Below are 24,094 nucleotides of genomic sequence, written 5' to 3' on the forward strand. Positions count from 1 at the left end.
TGCTGGAGTGGGTGGTTGCACTGAAAGCCTGTATCCTCTCGGCCCTTTCTGCAACTGGTTTGAGACCTCTGCTCTGGAGCAATTGCTGGACTTGGACAAATTCATTGGAGTAAACAAGCAGTGAACAGGGCGAGTGGTGACGTCAGCGGATCGCATCAGACTGCAGCTCGTCTGAACGATTATAACAATAAGTTAAATCTATAAAAAATAGGAATAAATACTGTAACAGCTGCAGACAAGAAGGAAAAAACATGCAACTGTTTTATCAAGCCTTGACAATGTAAACAAGTCAAATAATTACCTTTTTAGATGGCTCAAAATGCTTTCTGCAGCTTGTTAGGCATGCGCATGCATGCATGCATGAATGACTCAGGCTGCAGCCTCCTTTGTGATTCAGAAAGTGATTAGTCCGCCACAAAATAATTATTTTATATATGCAGTGTCCAGCGCAGAGCGCATGGCAGCCGGTAGAACAAAGAACGGCATCCAGCTGTGAACACAGCAGGTGGTATCATCAGGACACAGGTCGTGCTGCTGCGTGATGCAAAACATGCTCGTGTCAGTGCGCCTTTATGTTGTTGGATGGTGTTTTTGGGGATCCATAACTATATCTGTATGTTTCCACAGCTGGACTGGCACTGACTGGCAGGTATGTCGATGTCTGTCATGGTATTTTGGGTTTACATGGAGTGTTTGTTGTGCATTCGCAAATTGTCCGCAAATCAGATGCAAAGCTGAGGTAATACAACGGATTTATTCGTGGCCACTCTGTATACAGTTGCTACTTATTTTAGTTTGTGATGTGGACGTGATGGGCACACAGTATATCTGTTTTACACACTGTCCCAGTCCGCTGCCAAGCCGAAGGATGACTGATCTGTGTTAAGGGAAGAATGAACGGGGCCATGCATCATGAGATTTTAAACCAAAACCTCCTTCCATCAGTGACAGCATTGAAGATGCAACATGGCTGAGTCTCCCAGCATGACAATGATCCCAAACACACCGCTCAGGCAACGAAGGAGTAGCTCCATAAAAAGCATTTGAAGGTCCTGGAGTGGCCAAGCCAGTCTTCAGACCTCAACCCCATAGAAAATTTGTTGAGGGAGTTGAAAGTCCATGTTGCCCAGTGACAGCCCCAAAAAAATCACTGCTGTAGAGGAGATCTGCATGGAGGAATGGGCCAAAATACCAGCTACAATGTGTGCAAACCAATAGTTGCAAAAAATGTCTAAATTAAAATAAAGTCCAGATTGTTCAGGAGATTCAGATGAGATACAAATTAAAATTATTTAAATTTACATGAGGGGGGAAACGCAAAACATTGCAGAAGATATGAGACACCATGTTACATATATCCACACTCAAAAAAACTGATGCATTGAATTAACTCATTTTAAATATGAGCAGGATTTCCATCTAATAAATATATGTAGCCCCAACTCAATTAAAGTGCATCCATGCAAGATAATTAGTTAAATTTAGTTGGGACAAATATATATATATATATATATATATATATATATATATATATATATATATATATATATATATATATTAGATGGAAATCCTGCACATAATTGAATTGAGTTCATCCAATTAGTCATTTGTTTGAGTGATACACTAAAAAAAAAAAACTGACTCATTTGATTGGATGCCACCTAATATATATATGTAGTCCCAACTAAATTAAATTTAATGATCTTGCACTGTGTTTTATTTGAGTTGGGGCTACATATATTTATTAGATGGAATTCCTGCACATAACTGAGTTCATCCAAAGAGCCATGTTTGAGTACATTCAATAGAAATTAAGATGTGTCACTGTCCACATTGCTTCCTCCTTTGTGCCTTAATCAGGCCAACAATGAAAATGTCCCTACATGGGATTTCCTCAGTCAAATCTTATCGTTTGTGGTTCTCGGACATGGAAACTTGTGAGCTCCGCTGCAGCTGATAAACTGCAGCTTTTTCCGCTCTGCTCCTCCTTCAGTGACGCCCCGACCCTTCTTCTCCGTCAAGCTCCCACAACACCAGCAAGGAAGGATGACCATATCTTCAAAATAAAAGCATACACTTTACTTGACACCTCCATAACCGATCAACAGAATAGTTCCAGATAAACTGCAAATTGCAGTCAATCAGAAATGATGATGATATGGTATGTTGTTCATGAATATTCACAATTCATGTGACAGTCTGTGTTACACATGTGACAAGTCTGTTTTGGATATTATTTTGTGAGCCAGGGCTACACATTTTTGGGATCTTTGGCCTGCACCCCCTGTATGTTCACCCACCATGACAACTCAGAAACACCCTGTAAATTAATAAATTACTGATAAGCAGATTAAAGAGTAATTTTATTTTATTTTCATATTTATTTTTATATTTAAAATCCTGGCGTCCAAATTATTTCCTTCAAAGAGCCATAAATGAATCTGAGGCAGGACAGTGGCCAAAATACTGAACATTAATGGTGAGTGAATTACATGCATACAGTTACATGACAAATAAATGCATCTTCCATGAAGTTAACATTCTAAATCTGAAATTAAAATTTCTAAATAATAATAAAAAAAAACATTACCATTTAACATACTTCATTCTAATTTATTAATTTGCAGAGACATTGTTAGTTTCTGTGATGAGCTAAAACAAGAGTGTGTGGGCAAAAATTGGCCCACACACTCTTGTTTTAGCCCATGGAATATTAATGCTCTATGAAATAAAATAAAATACATTTCTTGTTGTTGAATGTATGTAATTCACATAATATCAACATTTATTTTTGGCCAATGGCCATCCATCCAGACTAATTTAACCTTTTTTCATTTTTTTTCTTTATGTGATTAAAACAATACTGTTGTTTACTGTCAGGAATCAGTACTGCACTGTTTCTGAACAGAAGGTCATACTGCCATTTGTATGCACATGCAGCCACATCCTATTTTTTCATACATGTATGTGCTTGCTTTCTTTTTACTGCTGAGGATCACCCAACAAAAGCAAATAAAACATCTACAAAACTTTTATCCAGTATTTTCTGATGTAGAACATTGACCATGGGTGGGCTCTCCAAGACCACCCAACTGTGAGACAACCTGGTACATTTATTCAAAACAAAGAGGAAAATTGCTTTATTTAGAAAATTCTGAACGGAAATCTGCATTTTTCTGGCTGACTTGACTACGTGGTCTTTGCCTCTCCTCGCTCGGATCAGCATCTGACTTCGCCAGTCCGCGGAGCGCGCAGTATGGATCCGTTACGCATGACGCACCGTGGTGTCCACTGTGGCACTGATCAGATTATGACACGCGCTTCCCACTCGTGACAAAACATCAAATCTTGCAAACAGGGTGACTTGCTGTTAGAAAAGAACAGCCTGAACAGGGTGCACTTCTTAAATGTAAGAGTTACTTTTCTGCGCTCTGATCCGACGCGTAAACGCTTTAGTTTTTGGACTTCATTTTTTTCTAACAGGATATTATTTATTACATTTGTAATTTTTTGGTCTATTTACTATATGTGGATACTTATTCTGAACTATGGGAGACTCCGTGTTCCTGGACAGGCAAAATACGTATCTTGTAAGTACTCTGAATTTTTTGGTGAAGCTATATAGATATAAATTTCCTGTCCTGCATGAAGATGACTTTAAATCAGTTTTGCATGCAACATTTAAATGCTCTCTTGAAATGGAGCTGATATTTATGCCATTTTCTGCAGCATCAGCGTTCATCTTGCAAGAAATCTATCTATCTATCTATCTATCTATATAAGAATAAAATGAGGCAAGTTAAAATGCAACACGGAAAGAGGTAAACATCCTGTGATGGATGTGTGGGGCAATGCATGCAAACAGCCGCAAGACCACACATGCTTCCTGATTTCAAGACTTTTGCTCCGAAAGAGGTTTCAGTATAGACAGTCTGCTGGGGAGATGCAGGTGGTGTGTTTGACACATGAGGCATGAGGGCAGAACACCCAGATGTGGGTCAAGGCTGAGAAAGTGAAGCCCTCAGCGTTTTGGAGCCATTGTTTGGCTGCAAGGATTCAAACAAAGAAGGGAAACAGCTTCCAAGCAGTAGGTTGGACCTGTGCGTTTTATCATCCAACCCTAATTCTGTCTGCTTCTGACAGACTCAGCTGTGTTTCTTTGGCCAGAGACTCTCAGAAAGCTGGAAAACAGTGTTGTTTTCTTTGTCTCAACTGATGGCAGACTGTGATCACCACAAGGTGCATGCTGTCGACTTGTGTGCACCGGCTAAGATCTGTCACCTTGGTAGACAAACAAATGCATGCAAGCAGTGAATGTATGCAAATGTGAATTATTCCAGAATTGGACCTGGACCACGTTGGAATTCTGCTGCTGAGCAAGACTTCTGGAAGTGTGCAAAGCTGTGGTTTGTCTGGATGTGGAAGAGTGATTCAAATTTCCAAACTCTTTTTGATGCATTTCAGAAAAAATCTAATGAGGTCCAAGACGATTCAGGTTTTACTTGTAACCGATCACCTCAGCAGGTGGTTTTATTGATGTGCTCCTCTACCAGCATGACAATATTCATACAACACGACAACTGCGCAATATTTCTCGCATAGTCCGATGAATGTCCACATGCATGTCCACCTTTTCTGGTTGTTGTTTGGTGACATGTCACTTCCTTGTTAGCGAGCTTACCAGCGATGCTTGCACCATATTTTATTTTGTACCTGTTTTTTTATATTGTGTAATTTTCTTTGTATTGTACCATGACAATGGAGTGTAAGTCGCACCTGTCAAACAATTAATTTCCTATACCTATACACATTTCCTATACACATTCATTTCCTATACCTACTTACTCCAGTGAAGGGTCATGGGGGAGCTGGAGCCTATCCCAGAAGTCATAGGACATGACGCGGGGTAAACCCTGGACAGGACGCCAGTCTGTTGCAGGGCCACATAGAGAAACACATTCACATTTACACGCCCACCTAAGGTCATGTCTTTGGAAGTGGGAGAAAGCCAGAGCACCCATGGAAAGTTCACATAGAACAGGAGGAGAACATGCAAACTACACACAGAACACGCAAACTACACATAGAACATGGTAACATGCAAACTACACATAGAACATGTAAACAACACATAGAACACACAAACTACACATAGAATGTGCAAATACACATAGAACATGGGGAGAACATGCAAACTACACATAGAACACTGGGACAACATGCAAACTACACATAGAACAAACATACAAACTACACATAGAACACAGGGAGAACATGCAAACTACACACAGAACATGCAAACTACACAAAGAACATGGTAACATGCAAACTACACACAGAGCACGGGGAGAACATGCAAACTACACATAGAACAAACATGCAAACTACACACAGAACAGGGGCAGAACATGCAAACTGCACATAGAACACGCAAACTACACATAGAACGTGCAAATACACATAGAATATGGGGAGAACATCTAAACTACACATAGAACAAACATGTAAACTACACATAGAACACTGGGAGAACATACAAACTACACACAGAACACGTGGAGAACATGCAAACAACACATAGAACACGCTAACTACACATCGAACATGCAAACCACACAGAATATTTAGAGAACATGTAAACTACACATAGAACACAGGGAGAACATGCTAACAACACATAGAACACACAAACTACACATAGAATGTTCACACTACACATAGAACACTTGGAGAACATGCAAACAACGCATAGGACATGCAAACTACACATAGAACATGCAAACTGTACATAGAACACAAGGAGAACATGTAAACTACACATAGAGCAAACATGCAAACTACACATAGAATGTGCAAACCACACATAGAACACGGGAGAACATGCAAACAACACATAGGACATGCAAACTACACATAGAACATACAAATTATACATAGAACATGCGGAGAACATGTAAACTACACACAGAACATGGAGAGAACATGCAAACTTCACATAGAAAGGTCCAGGTGGGAAGCAATCTCACAACCTTTTGCTGTGAGGCAGCAGTGCTAATCACTAAGCCACAGTGTCATCCTGTTAAAGGGGTTGTATTGTAAAACTTTATTTAACAATATGACCTCTGTAATCCAGCTGAAACATGCTGAAGAGTAGGTTGTTGCTTTATTTCCCAGATCCGGCTGTTTACTCATTGATGACTTTGCTGAAGGCAACTGGAGCTTGCCAAATGTTCTGTTGACACTCGGCAGTTGCAAGTGATAAAAATGAAGTTGTAAAGTCAAATGCAGTTTGTTCTTGAAAAATGCATCAGAAGAATAAAGGCTAGTTGATAACATGGAGGCTGTACTTGGCAAACTCAAAGCATCTCTTTTTTGCAGATAAAGGAATGAATGTTAAGTACCATGAGTATATCTTACTGAGATAGTGAGGGACTTTGTGTTAAGACACTTGCCGCCGTCTTGTAAATTCACATTTTGTTGAGCTTGGCAAATGCGGCAGAAGTCGTTGCAAAAAAAAATTGTTCAGTTCTTTGAGTTGAGGATTTTCCCCCATGAAGCCTTTCTCCATTAGCCCATGCTAAACAAAGCAGTCATCATACGATGGGTAAAGTTCTCATTATAACTTACTTGAAGAGAAACAGAAATGGAGAGTGAGAGTGTGTGTGAGAGAGATGTGTTTACTGCAGCTCAAGGTTGGCAATGCGTATAAACGTTTAATCCCCTCTGCATTTATTCTGCTTGTAGTGACGTGATGTTTTATGCTTATGTAGACAGGGAATTGCGCTAATGGAATAGCATCGCGGGTAAGATTTCACAGTTTGGATTAATCTCTTAGCTCATGACTCTGGAGGAATTTGTTCTGTGGATTAAAGCTTTTACAAAGTATTTCAAGACTCATACCCTTACAGCACTTTTAGGTAACTTAAACAAATGCATTATCTGCATAGAGCAATAAAAATGCCAAGAAAGCACTGATCTTTAATGATTTCAGCCACTAAATATCAGGCAGATGGCAGCACAGTGGCTTAGTGGTTAGTACTGTTGCTTCACAGCAGGAGGTTGTGGGTTTGAACCCACAACCTTCCCGTGGCCTTTCTGTGTGGAGCTTGCATGTTCTCCCCGTGTTTGTGTGGGTTTCCTCCGGGTGCTCCGGTTTCCTCCCACATCCAAAGACATGCGGGTTAGGTGGATTGGAATCTTTAAAATTGTTCATAGGTGTGTGTGTGGGTGTGTCTGTGTTTGTTTGTCTATTTGTGGCCCTGCGACAGACTGGCATCCTGTCCTGGGTGTACCCCGCCTCTATGACTGCTGGGATAGGCTCCAGCCCCCCACGACCCTTAATTGGACTAAGCGGTAGAAGATGAATGGATGAATATCAGGCAGATATGCTTTAAAATTCTTCCAAATTGGATTTTTTTTTTAAATTTATTGAGGCACTGAATTTTGAATTCAACTAAATTAAATTAAACTGACCCAACAGAAAGCTCAATTGACATGAAAAAATGTAATCAAATGCGTTTAAGATTTCACAGTTTGTAATGATCTAAATGGTAAATGGACTGCATTTATATAGTGCTTTTCCATCTGCATCAGATGCTCAAAGCGCTTTACAATTATGCCTCACATTCACCCCGATGTCAGGGTGCTGCCATACAAGGCACTCACTACACACTGGGAGCAATAGGGGATTAAAGGCCTTGCCCAAGGGCCCTTAGTGATTTTCCAGTCAGGTGGGGGTTTGAACCCATGATCTTCTGGACTCAAGCCCAACACCTTAACCACTAGACCATCACCTCCCCTCTCTCAGCTAACTACTCTAGAGGAATTTGTTCTGTGGATTAAATCTTTTACAAAGTAATGCAAGACTCATACCCATACGACACTTTTAGGTAATTTAACCCCTTAAGCCGTAGAGCCTATTTTACCAAAATCACATACCCATACATTATGATTTATTTCTCAGCTTGTACAAGGTCAAAAATGCAAAAGTTTGGATCAGCTAAAAAACAGGTCCTGTTGTGGATGCTAAAAAATTGAAAGTAAATAATACTTGGTAGGCGTAAATGAGGTCCCCCCCCCCCCCCCCCCCCAAAAAAAAGAATCCCGATTTATGTATTTCTTTGCTTCGCATTTCAGCTGTGGTTAGTTGATATGTGATTGAAGTGGATACTTTTGTAGAGGAGACTTTGCTTGACATTTTGATGTATAATGTGTATGTTGGTGTCAGCATTGGTTAGTTATGAGTGTTCAAATGTTCCAAAATGGGGCAAGTCCCCAAATTTGGGGACTCTAGGGTTTAAGAGGTTAAACAAATGCATCATCTGCATAGAGCGATAAAAATGTCAAGAAAGCACTGACTTTCTAATGATTTCAACTACTAAATATCAGGCAGATATGCCTTAAAATTCTTCCAAATTTGATTTTTTTTTTTAATTTATTGAGGCACTGAATTTTGGAATATTTTATACCATCATTAAACTGACCCAACAGAAGCTCAATAGACATGATAAAATGCAATCAAAGTAAACACACTGTGATTGTAGCTGACTTTGAGTCTGCTCTGATCTATGATGTTTCAGAAATTTGACACAAATCTTAGAACTGGTAGAACTGGTTGAACTTGGGTTTGATTTGGCTGAATGAAACTTGGACTCATGTTAGTTTCAAGGACTTTGAACTAAATGGACATATTTGACTGCTGGAAGAACAAGAAGTAAGTCCTGTATAGGCTCTTGGGGTCATTGGTGTGGGTGCTTATTTCTGGATACTGAGGCATGAGGCTCATGAGCTTCTAACTCTACCTGGATGGAACATAATTTTACAGTTCAGCTAGGTCAGTTGGGATAATGCAGATAAGCGTCTTGTTGAAGGACACAGCTGGTAGCATGAAGCACAGACTGGAAATTAAGCCCTAACAAGGTATTCCTCGTCTAACTCCTATCCCATTGAGCTATCTGCTCTACTACTGCTTAAATTCTAGACATGCTAAAAAGAAAAAAAAAAAAAGTAGAAATTCAAGTAACTACAATGTAATCAGAGCTTATTGTGATTCTGTTTGGATCTGCTATAATTTAGAAAATTGTGACATATCTAAGACTCAACATGTTGGAACATGACACAGCTACACTGAAAAAAGAGTTTGTAAGTTAGAGTTGATTTAACTTTCAAACTTAAGTTCAAACAACTTCATTCATTCAGGTTTTTACAAATTGTAACACTTTTTTAAGTTGGTTCAAACATTCTCTTTTTTTAGTGTAAGGCATGCAAATTCTCAAGGGATCAAAGGACATCTGAATTTGCACAAGAACAGTATACTGCTGTAATTATTACACTCAACAAAAATATAAATGCAACACTTTTGGTTTTGCTCCCATTTTATATGAGATGAACTCAAAGATCTAAAACTTTTTCCACATACACAATATCACCATTTCCCTCAAATATTGTTCACAAACCAGTCTAAATCTGTGATAGTGAGCACTTCTCCTTTGCTGAGATAATCCATCCCACCTCACAGATGTGCCATATCAAGATGCTGATTAGACACCATGATTAGTGCACAGGTGTGCCTTAGACTGTCCAAAATAAAAGGCCACTCTGAAAGGTGCAGTTTTATCACACAGCACAATGCCACAGATGTCGCAAGATTTGAGGGAGCGTGCAATTGGCATGCTGACAGCAGGAATGAAAACCAGAGCTGTTGCTCGTGTATTGAATGTTCATTTCTCTACCATAAGCCGTCTCCAAAGGCGTTTCAGAGAATTTGGCAGTACATCCAACCAGCCTCACAACCGCAGACCACGTGTAACCACACCAGCCCAGGACCTCCACATCCAGCATGTTCACCTCCAAGATCGTCTGAGACCAGCCACTCGGACAGCTGCTGAAACAATCGGTTTGCATAACCAAAGAATTTCTGGACAAACTGTCAGAAACCATCTCAGGGAAGCTCATCTGCATGCTCGTTGTCCTCATCGGGGTCTCGACCTGACTCCAGTTCGTCGTCGTAACCGACTTGAGTGGGCAAATGCCACTCGATCCACAACATTGACATCAGAAAACTGCTCACCCACACGACGCCACACACGCTGTCTGCCATCTGCCCTGGACAGTGTGAACCGGGATTCATCCGTGAAGAGAACACCTCTCCAACGTGCCAAACGCCAGCGAATGTGAGCATTTGCCCACTGAAGTCGGTTACGACGACGAACTGGAGTCAGGTCGAGACCCCGATGAGGACAACGAGCATGCAGATGAGCTTCCCTGAGACGGTTTCTGACAGTTTGTCCAGAAATTCTTTGGTTATGCAAACCGATTGTTTCAGCAGCTGTCCGAGTGGCTGGTCTCAGACGATCTTGGAGGTGAATATGCTGGATGTGGAGGTCCTGGGCTGGTGTGGTTACACGTGGTCTGCGGTTGTGAGGCTGGTTGGATGTACTGCCAAATTCTCTGAAACACCTTTGGAGACGGCTTATGGTAGAGAAATGAACATTCAATACACGAGCAACAGCTCTGGTTGACATTCCTGCTGTCAGCATGCCAATTGCACGCTCCCTCAAATCTTGCGACATCTGTGGCATTGTGCTGTGTGATAAAACTGTCTTGATTTTGCTTTAATTTGCTTCTTTCCCTGCAGCTATCTCATCTTTATCAGTACTACTTATAACGGTTAGTCCTGCAAACCAAAATATCTCACAACTGTGCTTTTCCCCACCCCCGAACACCTCGTGTGCCCGATAATCAAGAGTGTGTGCTGTGTGGTTACCACATAAAGCTGACATTGAAATTAATGAACAAGGATGTTAAAAAATACGTGTGTCATGGGTGGTTCATTCTGGAGAGCAGCCAGCGCTGAAGTCATTGGCAATAGTCAAATATTAATGAAACTAAAGCACTGGCAAGAAGTTGATCACTATAGTAAGTTGCCATTCTTATGAACAAACAATACACTGGGACGTAGAAACTGTGCATTGTGAATGTTTAAGGTCTGGATAAAGAGGTATGATGGCGTGTTTAGTGAGCTCAGACAAACTTGGAGATGACAGAAGTGGGGGTTGACACTGAGGGACATGTCATCAGAAAGGGACTAAAACAAAGCAGGCATTGATGAAATGATGGATTACTCTCATCAGTTCCTTGACTATCTCGCATTTCATCTTTGCCTCGTTCTCTTGTCGCCGACCAAACAGAGACAGCTCCGTCTTACTTGAGTTGCCCAGACATTCTTGTCAGCTGCCTGTTTAGACAAGAACGGAGACCTCCCGTCTCCTTTTCTTATCAGTTTTCTCTCAGTCTCTATTAATGAGAGCAAATGTTGGAGAAGACCCGGCCTCCTCGCTTTACTTGTTAATTTGCGTTGCAGTCAGTGTGTTTGTTTTATGTCACTGCCACTCCTGGTTCAAACGCCTTAGGGAGGAAAAGACAAAAAGTCTTCAGTTTCCATTGACACAGGTTGGTAATCCTCCAATTTTCCTGAGGGAGACTTCCCAAGGGATCAATAAAGTTTTATCTGATCTAATTTAATCATTTGAATCTCTGCTATATTCTTTCTGCTGGAGTGACCAGAGAGCACCAGCATTTGCACATATTTTATGCAGATTGTATCATCAACCATGTGGCTTTTTCATCAACATACTGAGTTTACAACATTTTCAAAGCACACTATGACCCAGAATTTATCAAGGCTGAGGATTTTTGTCAGAGGATGGCAGTTTTTAGGAACACATTGTGTTGCTTTGCTTCATCATGTATTCATTAAGAGAACATTTTAAAAAAAACATGTGGAGCCATTGCAAATGCCTATGAGTTAGGGATGGGATCATACACTTGTCTCTCTTAGACTGTGTTTCTACTGGACAAACCCTCCATGGCATCACCTATAGGTTTTCTGAAGAATGGGTTTGAAGTTCATAGGTAGGTTTTGATGTCACCATTTTGGGAGTGTCTGACATCCTGTAACTCATGACCAAGTTATAAATGAGGAAACAGGTGGAGTGTTGGCAAGGTTAGTGTGACCTGGGCAGGTTGAATGAAACCCGAACTTGTCCTGCTATCTTGGAGTTTCCAAACAAGGCCAAGTTAATTGGATAAACTTTGTCTTTTATCAATGCATATTTTTTGCAGACTGTGTGGAAGGTTTCATAACAGGTGTCTTTGGTATGGATATTAAATCATAACAGGGATATTGCCTCAGTAAATGTGGAACAATCAGAATATGGATGATTGATAAATACTGTAGCAGACATTCAACGCGTAATGCACGGTATGGACATAATTCACCATACCGAGGCATGCATACTGAGTTTTCCTGTTTCCGCCCCTGCATGGGAGAGCAATGTGTATTCTATGCATATAAAACTGTCTCGACAATGTGTATCCCTGCTATGCATATAAAGCTGATTCCTCTGCACAGAGTACTTCAGACTCTTTGAAGTGTTCCAGCCGGGACCGCTGTTTTCTTGATGTGTACTCCTGTTCTAGTTACATGCTGACATGTGTGAAGTGCATATCAAAGCCTCTTGGCCCCTTTAATGTTTGTTCCTGTCACGCATGTGACAAAATGCAGACTCTTCAATGCTTTTTTTTTTTTCTTGTTGGGACCCCAGTATTGTTAATGGGCAGGGTCAAGCTGTATAAAAGGTCTGTGAATTGTGTAAGGAGAAGGGAAAAAGGAAAAATGTAGAAATAACGAGAGAAATAAAGTGACACACTGATGTGTTGTCGAAATAAGGAAATTGTGGCTCCTTCATTCATCACAATTTCTACAATACATATTTTTTGCCAACTGGGCATTCATTTTTATGGCTGGTGGCTTGGGTGTGGCCATAAAAAACTATGACTGGCATATTACCTCATTAACTGTCACACCAATAGTAGAGCTAATGCAATCTATTGATATCATGGTGCCAACGGACAAATTAAATAACTTCATAGATGGGCTGTTTCTACACTTAACTACACAGTAAGCCATATTAACTTAATAATGTTTAATATTTCCTGAGCTTTTGGTAAATATGCAGTTTCCTTTGTACCAACTAACTGAAGACGTATTAAAATTTCAGGGAAAATGATTTCCCTTCCCTTTTGATGTTCTCTTTAATGATGACAAAAATACACACAAAAAAAATGTGGTGAACAAATGATTATTTATACAAACTGTATATTTTTTTTTAATATAGTTATTTCAGCCCATATCAACCAAAGTCATTTTTGTGATGTTAATACATAATTATGTATTAGAATTGTAATTGCAGAAAGATTTGGAATTACTGACCAAAGTGAATACAAACGTTTGACCACCTCTATTGTTTTGGAATTTAATAACAAAAATAAAAAAATAAAAAAATAAACAAAATCCCTCACATACAACTTAACACCATTTTCTACAAAGCCCACATAAGAGCCTTCCTAGTAAAGTCTTCAAATGATTTTTTTCCCCTCTAAAACCATTTACTGTATGGGGGGATGAGCCATTTGATCAATATAATTACTTGGGAAACTGTGCCTGTTGCCATGGCTAAACAAAACCTCATCATTCAAATCCTCTGCAATGTATAGACGAATTATACTGTAAGTCAAATCAAATCAATTTTATTTATATAGCGCCAAATCACAACAAACAGTTGCCCCAAGGCGCTTTATATTGTAAGGCAAAGCCATACAATAATTACGGAAAAACCTCAACGGTCAAAACGACCCCCTGTGAGCAAGCACTTGGCGACAGTGGGAAGGAAAAACTCCCTTTTAACAGGAAGAAACCTCCAGCAGAACCAGGCTCAGGGAGGGGCAGTCTTCTGCTGGGACTGGTTGGGGCTGAGGGAGAGAACTAGCAAAAAGACATGCTGTGGAGAGGAGCAGAAATCAATCACTAATGATTAAATGCAGAGTGGTGCATACAGAGCAAAAAGAGAAAGAAACACTCAGTGCATCATGGGAACCCCCCAGCAGTCTAAGTCTATAGCAGCATAACTAAGGGATGGTTCAGGGTCACCTGATCCAGCCCTAACTATAAGCTTTAGCAAAAAGGAAAGTTTTAAGCCTAATCTTAAAAGTAGAGAGGGTGTCTGTCTCCCTGATCCGAATTGGGAGCTGTTCCAGAGGAGAGGAGCCTGAAAGCTGAAGGCTCTGCCTCCCATTCTACTCTTACAAACCCTACGAACTACAAGTAAGCCTGCAGTCTGAGAGTGAAGCGCTCTATTGGGGTGATATGGTACTATGAGGTCCCTAAGATAAGATGGGACCTGATTATTCAAAACCTTATAAGTAGGAAGAAGAATTTTAAATTCTATTCTAGAATTAACAGGAAGCCAATGAAGAGAGGCCAATATGGGTGAGATATGCTCTCTCCTTCTAGTCCCTGTCAGCTGCAGCATTTTGAATTAACTGAAGGCTTTTCAGGGAACTTTTAGGACAACCTGGTAATAATGAATTACAATAGTCCAGCCTAGAGGAAATAAATGCATGAATTAGTTTTTCAGCATCACTCTGAGACAAGACCTTTCTAATTTTAGAGATATTGCGCAAATGCAAAAAAGCAGTCCTACATATTTGTTTAATATGCGCACTGAATGACATATCCTGATCAAAAATGACTCCAAGATTTCTCACAGTATTACTACAGGTCAGGGTAATGCCATCCAGAGTAAGGATCTGGTTAGACACCATGTTTCTAAGATTTGTGGGGCCAAGTACAATAACTTCAGTTTTATCTGAGTTTAAAAGCAGGAAATTAGAGGTCATCCATGTCTTTATGTCTGTAAGACAATCCTGCAGTTTAGCTAATTGGTGTGTGTCCTCTGGCTTCATGGATAGATAAAGCTGGGTATCATCTGCGTAACAATGAAAATTTAAGCAATGCTGTCTAATAATACTGCCTAAGGGAAGCATGTATAAAGTGAATAAAATTGGTCCTAGCACAGAACCTTGTGGAACTCCATAATTAACCTTAGTCTGTGAAGAAGATTCCCCATTTACATGAACAAATTGTAATCTATTAGATAAATATGATTCAAACCACCGCAGCGCAGTGCCTGTAATACTTATGGCATGCTCTAATCTCTGTAATAAAATTTTATGGTCAACAGTATCAAAAGCAGCACTAAGGTGCACAGAGATGAGTCCACTGTCTGAGGCCATAAGAATTTCATTTGTAACCTTAACTAATGCTGTTTCTGTACTATGATGAATTCTAAACCCTGACTGAAACTCTTCAAATATATCCATTCCTCTGCAGATGATCAGTTAGCTGTTTTACAACTACCCTTTCAAGAATTTTTGAGAGAAAAGGAAGGTTGGAGATTGGCCTATAATTAGCTAAGATAGCTGGGTCAAGTGATGGCTTTTTAAGTAATGGTTTAATTACTGCCACCTTAAAAGCCTGTGGTACATAGCCAACTAATAAAGATAGATTGATCATATTTAAGATCGAAGCATTAATTAATGGTAGGGCTTCCTTGAGCAGCCTGGTAGGAATGGGGTCTAATAGATATGTTGATGGTTTGGAGGAAGTAACTAATGAAAATAACTCAGACAGAACAATCGGAGAGAAAGAGTCTAACCAAATACCGACATCACTGAAAGCAGCCAAAGAGAACGATATGTCTTAGGGATGGTTATGAGTAATTTTTTCTCTAATAGTTAAAATTTTATTAGCAAAGAAAGTCATGAAGTCATTACTAGTTAAAGTTAAAGGAATACTTGGCTCAATAGAGCTCTGACTCTTTGTCAGCCTGGCTACAGTGCTGAAAAGAAACCTGGGGTTGTTCTTATTTTCTTCAATTAGTGATGAGTAGTAAGATGTCCTAGCTTTACGGAGGGCTTTTTTATAGAGCAACAGACTCTTTTTCCAGGCTAAGTGAAGATCTTCTAAATTAGTGAGACGCCATTTCCTCTCCAACTTACGGGTTATCTGCTTTAAGCTGCGAGTTTGTGAGTTATACCATGGAGTCAGGCACTTCTGATTTAAGGCTCTCTTTTTCAGAGGAGCTACAGCATCCAAAGTTGTCCTCAATGAGGATATAAAACTACTGATGAGATAATACACTCAACAAAAATATAAATGCAACACTTTTGGTTTTGCTCCCATTTTGTATGAGATGAACTCAAAGATCTAAAACTTTTTCCATATACACAATATCACCATTTCCCTCAAATGTTGTTCACAAACCAGTCTAAATCTGTGATAGTGAGCACTTCTCCTTTGCTGAGATAATCCATCCCACCTCACAGGTGTGCCATACCAAGATGCTGATTAGACACCATGATTAGTGCACAGGTGTGCCTTAGACTGCCCACAATAAAAGGCCACTCTGAAAGGTGCAGTTTTATCACACAGCACAATGCCACAGATGTCGCAAGATTTGAGGGAGCGTGCAATTGGCATGCTGACAGCAGGAATGTCTCCCAGAGCTGTTGCTCGTGTATTGAATGTTCATTTCTCTACCATAAGCCGTCTCCAAAGGCGTTTCAGAGAATTTGGCAGTACATCCAACCAGCCTCACAACCGCAGACCACGTGTAACCACACCAGCCCAGGACCTCCACATCCAGCATGTTCACCTCCAAGATTGTCTGAGACCAGCCACTCGGACAGCTGCTGGAACAATCAGTTTGCATAATTTCTGCACAAACTGTCAGAATCCGTCTCAGGGAAGCTCATCTGCATGCTCGTCATCCTCATCGGGGTCTCGACCTGACTCCAGTTCATCGTCATAACCGACTTGAGTGGGCAAATGCTCACATTCACTGGCGTTTGGCACATTGGAGAGGTGTTCTCTTCACGGATGATGCAAAGGAGATGTGTTGCACTGCATGAGGCAAATGGTGGTCCCACCAGATACTGACTGGTATCCCCCCCCAGTAAACCAAAACTGCACCTTTCAGAGTGGCCTTTTATTGTGGACAGTCTAAGGCACACCTGTGCACTAATCATGGTGTCTAATCAGTATCTTGATATGGCACACCTGTGAGGTGGGATGGATTATCACAGCAAAGGAGAGGTGCTCACTATCACAGATTTCGACTGGTTTGTGAACAATATTTGAGGGAAATGGTGATATTGTGTATGTGGAAAAAGTTTTAGATCTTTGAGTTCATCTCATACAAAATGGGAGCAAAACCAAAAGTGTTGCGTTTATATTTTTGTTGAGTATATATCTCACTCACAGGTAGCTAGCTACTCTGCCCTGTGTTGGTATATGGCATTGGAGAACATAAAGAAGGAATATCCTTAAACCTAGTTACAGCGCTTTCTGAAAGACTTCTACTGTAATGAAACTTATTCCCCACTGCTGGGTAGTCCATCAGAGTAAATGTAAATGTTATTAAGAAATGATCAGACAGAAGGGGGTTTTCAGGGAATACTGTTAAGTCTTCAATTTCCATACCATAAGTCAGAACAAGATTTAAGGTATGATTGAAGTGGTGGGTGGACTCATTTACATTTTGAGCAAAGCCAATCAAGTCTAACACTACATTAAATGTAGTGTTGAGGCTGTCATTCTCAGCATCTGTGTGGATGTTAAAATCGCCCACTATAATTATCTTATCTGAGCTAAGCACTAAGTCAGACAAAAGGTCCGAAAATTCACAGAGAAACTCACAGTAACGACCAGGTGGACGATAGATAACAACAAATAAAACTGGTTTTTGGGACTTCCAATTTGGATGGACAAGACTAAGAGTCAAGCTTTCAAATGAATTAAAGCTCTGTCTGGGTTTTTGATTAATTAATAAGCTGGAGTGGAAGATTGCTGCTAATCCTCCGCCTCGGCCCGTGGTACGAGCGTTCTGGCAGTTAGCGTGACTCGGGGGTGTTGACAAATTTAAACTAACATATTCATCCTGCTGTAACCAGGTTTCTGTAAGGCAGAATAAATCAATATGTTGATCAATTATTATATCATTTACTAACAGGGACTTAGAAGAGAGAGATCTAATGTTTAATAGACCACATTTAACTGTTTTAGTCTGTGGTGCAGTTGAAGGTGCTATATTATTTTTTCTTTTTGAATTTTTATGCTTAAATAGATTTTTGCTGGTTATTGGTGGTCTGGGAGCAGGCACTGTCTCTATGGGGATGGGGTAATGAGGGGATGGCAGGGGGAGAGAAGCTGCAGAGAGGTGTGTAAGACTACAACTCTGCTTCCTGGTCCCAACCCTGGATAGTCACGGTTTGGAGGATTTAAGAAAATTGGCCAGATTTCTAGAAATGAGAGCTGCTCCATCCAAAGTGGGATGGATGCCGTCTCTCCTAACAAGACCAGGTTTTCCCCAGAAGCTTTGCCAATTATCTATGAAGCCCACCTCATTTTTTGGACACCACTCAGACAGCCAGCAATTCAGGGAGAACGTGTGGCTAAACATGTCACTCCCGGTCCGATTGGGGAGGGGCCCAGAGAAAACTACAGAGTCCAACATTGTTTTTGCAAAGTTACACACCGATTCAATATTAATATTAGTGACCTCCGATTGGCGTAACCGGGTGTCATTACTGCCGACGTGAATTACAATCTTACCAAATTTATGCTTAGCCTTAGCCAGCAGTTTCAAATTTCCTTCAATGTCGCCTGCTCTGGCCCCCGGAAGACAATTGACTATGGTTGCTGGTGTCGCTAACTTCACATTTCTCAAAGCAGAGTCACCAATAACCAGAGTTTGTTCCTTGGCGGGTGTGTCGCCGAGTGGGGAAAAACGGTTAGAGATGTGAACGGGTTGGCAGTGTACACGGGGCTTCTGTTTAGGACTACGCTTCCTCCTCACAGTCACCCAGTAAGCCTGCTTTCCCGGCTGCTTGGGATCTGCTGGAGGGGAACTAATGGCGGCTAAGCTACCTTGGTCCGCACCGACTACAGGGGCCTGGCTAGCTGTAGGATTTTCCAAGGTGCGGAGCCGAGTCTCCAATTCGCCCAGCCTGGCCTCCAAAGCTACGAATAAGCTACTTATTACAAGTACCATTACTGCTAAAGGAGGCCGAGGAATAACTAAACATTTCACACCCAGAGCAGAAAAGTGCGGGAGAGACAGGAGAAGCCGCCATGCTAAACTGTCTAAGAGCTAGTAGCTGCGCTAAGCTACCGGATTCCTAAAAACACACAAAATGAACAATGTGTAAATAATTTAGAGGTGATTCAGCAGAGGGAGTGCTTTAGTTAAGGCATGTGAAGATTACACTGTGAAACAAATCGTTATCTAGTTAACTAGATCAATCTAACTGCACAGATTAAACAGCTAACAGATACAGCAAAACACCGCTGTGCTCCGGAACAGGAAGTGATACAATACCGCAGTGAGAGCCAACCACCAGTAGAGGTGAACCCCTTTAACCGTTAATACTTTCCAAGAAGGAACATCATCGGAAAGAACAGCAGCATTGACACTATTTTGTGATTTTGTTGGATTTTATTCCAAATTGGCATGCTTGGGCTCACTTTGGTTCAAAGAAGTTAAGCTTTTCCGAAATATCCATGTTGTCATTTTTTGTTACAAAATACCATTTATTAAAGGTCACAAATGAGACTGATTTGGTAATTGGCGCACCCATAGTTTTATGTGGTTAACCTGGTTAAAAATTTGTTCCTGTGGTGTTGCATGTGGAGCAGTCCATATGTAAATGTCAGGAAAAGAGACCCCCCCCCCCCCCCCCCCCCCCCACCGGCTGAAAACAGCTCCTTCACGTTGAACAGGTGTGGTTTTTGGCTCCCCATGACAACTGTTCCTTGTATTTCCTTCTATAACCTGTCATGGAAAGATTTTAGTATTTTTCTTTAGCAGCAAAATTGAAGTCTTCCATCCGTGGGTATGTATTATTATGGATACAGTTGAAGACTGAAAGGGAAACAGAATGAAGGAAGCACAAGAAAGAAAGTTGTGCTGAGATCTGTGCCAATGTTTCCTGGGGGAGGTGCGCCTGCATTCTGTCGACCTGCACAAATATGTGCTTTAGATGTTTTGAGTCATCTGATCTACTGCTGAAGGTGTAGCGCCAGTCTAGCATTGTTCTTTGATACTTGTTTTTCATTTTCAAATAAAAAGGAAGGAAGTTTGAATGTTTAGGTAAATTCTTGTGTTCTCAAACACATTTGCGTGAAATAATTGAGCATTTTTAGCAACGCAATATGTAGTTAGATTCTGTGGAAATGGCTCTACTTTTTGAGCATTCTATTCTTCAGCCATGTATTATTTCTGGATATTCCCAGTTTTCCAGTTTTCCAGCCAAACTGTCATAATTTCTAACTGTCATAAAGCTACAAGTTATCACCTGAAAATTGTTCAAAATATGGAAAAATTTCACTTAACTGCAGCTCTTTTTTTCTTTATCTTTAGCTATGACAGCGGCCATCTTTGTAGCTAGCTTAGTTTGGCTTGTTTAATGGATTGACATTGATGCAACATGAAAATCTGATAATTCAATAGAAAATCTTGTCAGAATTGTACTGTTCGGTATGTGCTGGTAGACTATAATTTCTGATATCAGGGCATTATATTTCTATCGTGGAGATTTGAGCATGTTCAAAACCCCAGAGTCATTGTGTCATGTCAGCTAAGCTAAGTGTCCATTTACAATTAATTACGAAGTTCTAGCTGCTGGTGCATTCAAGATAAAGATGTTGCGAGAACATCGTTTGAAATGCCTTAACACTACAGTATCCACTGCAGTTAGCATGATCTTATTCTGGTAACTTTAATGGTGGCAGACCTCTTAGTTCATTAGTGCTACCAGCTGGACAAGAGTGTGTAGCATCAGGTTGACAAGGTAACAAAGTAAAAATCCTGCTTTGAAAATGTTATTTAAGTCAAATAACAAAAGTATTAGAATCACAATATACAGAAAGTACAAAAATTAAAAGCACTCATAATGTAGAATGGCCTGTTTCAGAATAATATATTTATTAATTATAACATTTTGTCTTTGCATGAGCTTCCACTTCAGTGTGTTCAGTGACTGTGCAATGCAAATATTATTCAAATTAATCTAATAATACTAGTCTAATAAATGTTTCATATTTATCACTTTTGGGATAATATGTTACATTTTGTTGATCAGAAACCAGACTCGATTGCTACAGTGCACCAATGCACTGTAGAACTTCCCAAGGTAGATACCCAGATTCGAGAAACAACTAAACTAGAGCCTAAAATATGACAGTATTTGGGGCACCACCCCAAATGCCTTATGTGGGAGTTTATGCAGCTGTCATTGCAACACTTGAAAGTGTAGTTAATGTAACGGTCCATTTAAAAAAGCTTGAAATGTTGGGCAATTCCAGTTTGATTGGATAAGAACATGAACATGAACATTCAATACCCGTCTATTTCACACACCTGCACATCAAAAAAGCATGAATATAAAACAGTAAGAGACTATCAATGATGAGAACAAACTGTGCTGTTTAAAGAAAAAACAAAAAATCCTATTTCCAGCACCTCAAACAGCTGTTGCTCTCTGACTGACCCCAGCAACAGAGTTATGCCAAAATTTGCCTCAGCAGAATAAAATTAAAAGTGTAAAACAGCTTTTGTTGAGCAACCATAAATATTTACGCTTGACTTGACAAGTCTCCTTTCTGCATTGAAATCCGAGATAACATCAAGCTTAAATGGAAATCATGAAGATTTATAATGCAGTTTGTAAAAGAATGATATGTAAATACTGAAGGGAGTATTCGTAGAAATTATGTAAAAGATAGTTTTCATTGCAAAAAATATGCATCAAACATTAGTTCGAGTAAGTCTGAATGTTGGACATGTTGAAGGAAAAAATTCAAGTAACTCTTTTTTCATCTTGAGGAAAACTCTTGAATATGCAGTGTTTAGAATATAGCTGAAGTTGCACAAGTAGCTGAACCATGTTTTTAATTTTAGTTGTAGCAACATATGGTTCAACTCAGGATGCTGACAAGCCTGTATTTCAAATGAATGCTAGCCAAGAAGTATATAACTACAAACTGACTAATTCAGCATCAAACTCAAAACATAAATTGAATTTCTGCCCCAAAGCAAGCCATTCAAGATGGGAAGCAGTCTGAAACTGGTTCTAATTCATATGCTCCCAATGAACTATTTACAAGTTAAGAGAGATCACATGATGTCTAAGAGGGCCGGTAGGGTAGTTTGTAGAATGGAGGTATAGAGGGAAGGCAGATGGTAGAAGGGTGAAGAAGTGGTAGTGTGGAATAGGGTAGTAGATCGAAGGTTAGCATATAGGCAGTGTTGCCACAGTTACTTTGAAAAAGTAACCCAATTTCTGATTACGCCTTGAAAAAGTAACTTATTGATTGCTCAGTTTTACAAGTAGCTAAGTTAGATTGCTAGTTACTTTATTAGTTACTTTTAGCAGCTGCCAACAACACCCCCTGCCACCGCAACATGAAAACGATAACCCGTTTTGCCAATACTGACTTTATCGTCACTTCAATAAACATAAATACTTGTTTTCTAAAAAAATTGAATAAAAAACATTTTTCTTGACCTCATATTTGACTGTTGACAGCACTGTAACAGTAAAACTTACCATTTCTAACCAACATTGTTTATAAATGTAACTATTAAATTCTTTATAAAATTTTGTAACATTTAAATTCATTCTCAACATTTTAGTTGTTGAAATTATTATTCGAATCCAATTACATTTTTTCTGTAAATCCGAATGGTTAATCGTGTGAGATTTCAAACCATAAAATATTGCATAAACGGTGGCCAAATATTAAATCCGTTTCACATTTAATGTGATATTCTGCTACGCAGATGTCAGTAATGGCACTGTCAGCTGAAAGCAAGAAGTTGCCAACCACCATTAAACATGAAGAAGAACAAAAACAACTGGTGGAGCAACGACACCGAAATGGAATAATTTAAGGTACCATATGAAAGTAGTGATGTGGATTCTGCTCACAGAATTTCCAGTTTGGCATGAAGACGCTGTTGCCACAGTAAGCTTTGACAAGCCGACCACACCCTTTGTCTGCGTAACATTTTTACCGAACTATATTATTATGCGGATTAAGATGTAGCCTTCAGTGTTGGACATGGATCCGTGCAAACATCGAAATTGGATTAGAATGGGAATAACCTCCTTGTGTCTGATGATTTGTGGATGTTAATGCTAGATTACGGTTGTAAATAGCTAATGCATCACTGGTAAAACTCAATTTGTGACCGTAAAATCCAGCATTAACGTACGCAAATCATCAGACACAACAGGGTTATTCCATAATTATTATTGTAAGTAGTATTAGTAGTAGTAATAGTATGAAAAAATGTATTCAAAAGTGTACCTTTAATCTGAAAATCTTGAAAAGCTCACAGCTCGCTGAAAGTGGGAAAAGTGGGCAGTTCAGTCAGATCCAAAATCCCCCCCGCCCCCGCCCGGAGTTTTAATGCACACTGACCTGGAGAAATAATTCATTCTGATTACTGATTTGGAAAGATTACTGCATTAGATTACTCGTTACTGAAAAAAGTGGTCAGATTAGAGTAATGCCATATTTCTCCATGTAATGTGGAGTTGTGTTAGGAATGACATCCGGAGTAAAACTTGTGCCAATTCAACATGCAGATCCACCTTGGATTTGCTGTGCCGACCCCGAGTGCAAACAAGGGAGCAGCTGAAGGGACTTACTATTAGAGTAATGCGTCACTAAGTAACGCATTACTAGCATCACTGCATACAGGTGGGTGTGGGATAGAAGGATAGGGTACACATTGGTTGATGTTATTGTGGTAGTGTAGCATGGTAGGGTAGAATGTAGATGGGTAGTTTAGAGACAGAAGAGTGTGGATAGTAATGTACAAAGTGAAAGGTATGGTCAAGTACATGGAAGAAGGGTAGGACAGTAGATGGCAAGGTCTGGTAGTGGGTAAAGCAGAGGTATTTCAGATTATTGTGTAAAGTAGAAGGTAGAAAGTCCGAGACGAGACACAAACATATGAAACAAGGTCAGGCGAGGGTTTTCTCTGACACTGTGCATGTGGTTATATGTGAAGCAATGCTTATTTAATTTTGCAGAAGGTTTTTGACTCTGTCTTTCAAATAGGTGATAGCAATTCTCGGTTTCTTTACAGATAAATACAGTGAATAACTTTCTGCAGCCGGACAT

At 40.0% G+C, this 24,094-nt stretch overlaps 1 protein-coding gene across 3 annotated transcripts in view; it reads left to right on the forward strand.

Annotated features, from left to right (window-relative positions):
- The window catches only part of LOC117514960 (rho GTPase-activating protein 6), a 242,967-nt gene that overhangs the window by 86,192 nt on the left and 132,681 nt on the right, over positions 1-24,094 (forward strand). Inside the window, exon 1 of one of the 3 annotated variants that reach the window (XM_034175539.1) lies at positions 3,258-3,590. The exons of the other annotated variants lie outside the window; for them this stretch is intronic. Coding sequence (XP_034031430.1) covers positions 3,549-3,590 — 42 coding nt within the window. The 5' untranslated portion in view covers positions 3,258-3,548. Of the gene's footprint in view, positions 1-3,257; positions 3,591-24,094 lie in introns of those variants that run through there. 3 annotated transcript variants of the gene reach the window in all.

Source organism: Thalassophryne amazonica, chromosome 1, assembly GCF_902500255.1.
Source record: "Thalassophryne amazonica chromosome 1, fThaAma1.1, whole genome shotgun sequence".
Taxonomy (NCBI): Eukaryota; Metazoa; Chordata; class Actinopteri; order Batrachoidiformes; family Batrachoididae; genus Thalassophryne; species Thalassophryne amazonica.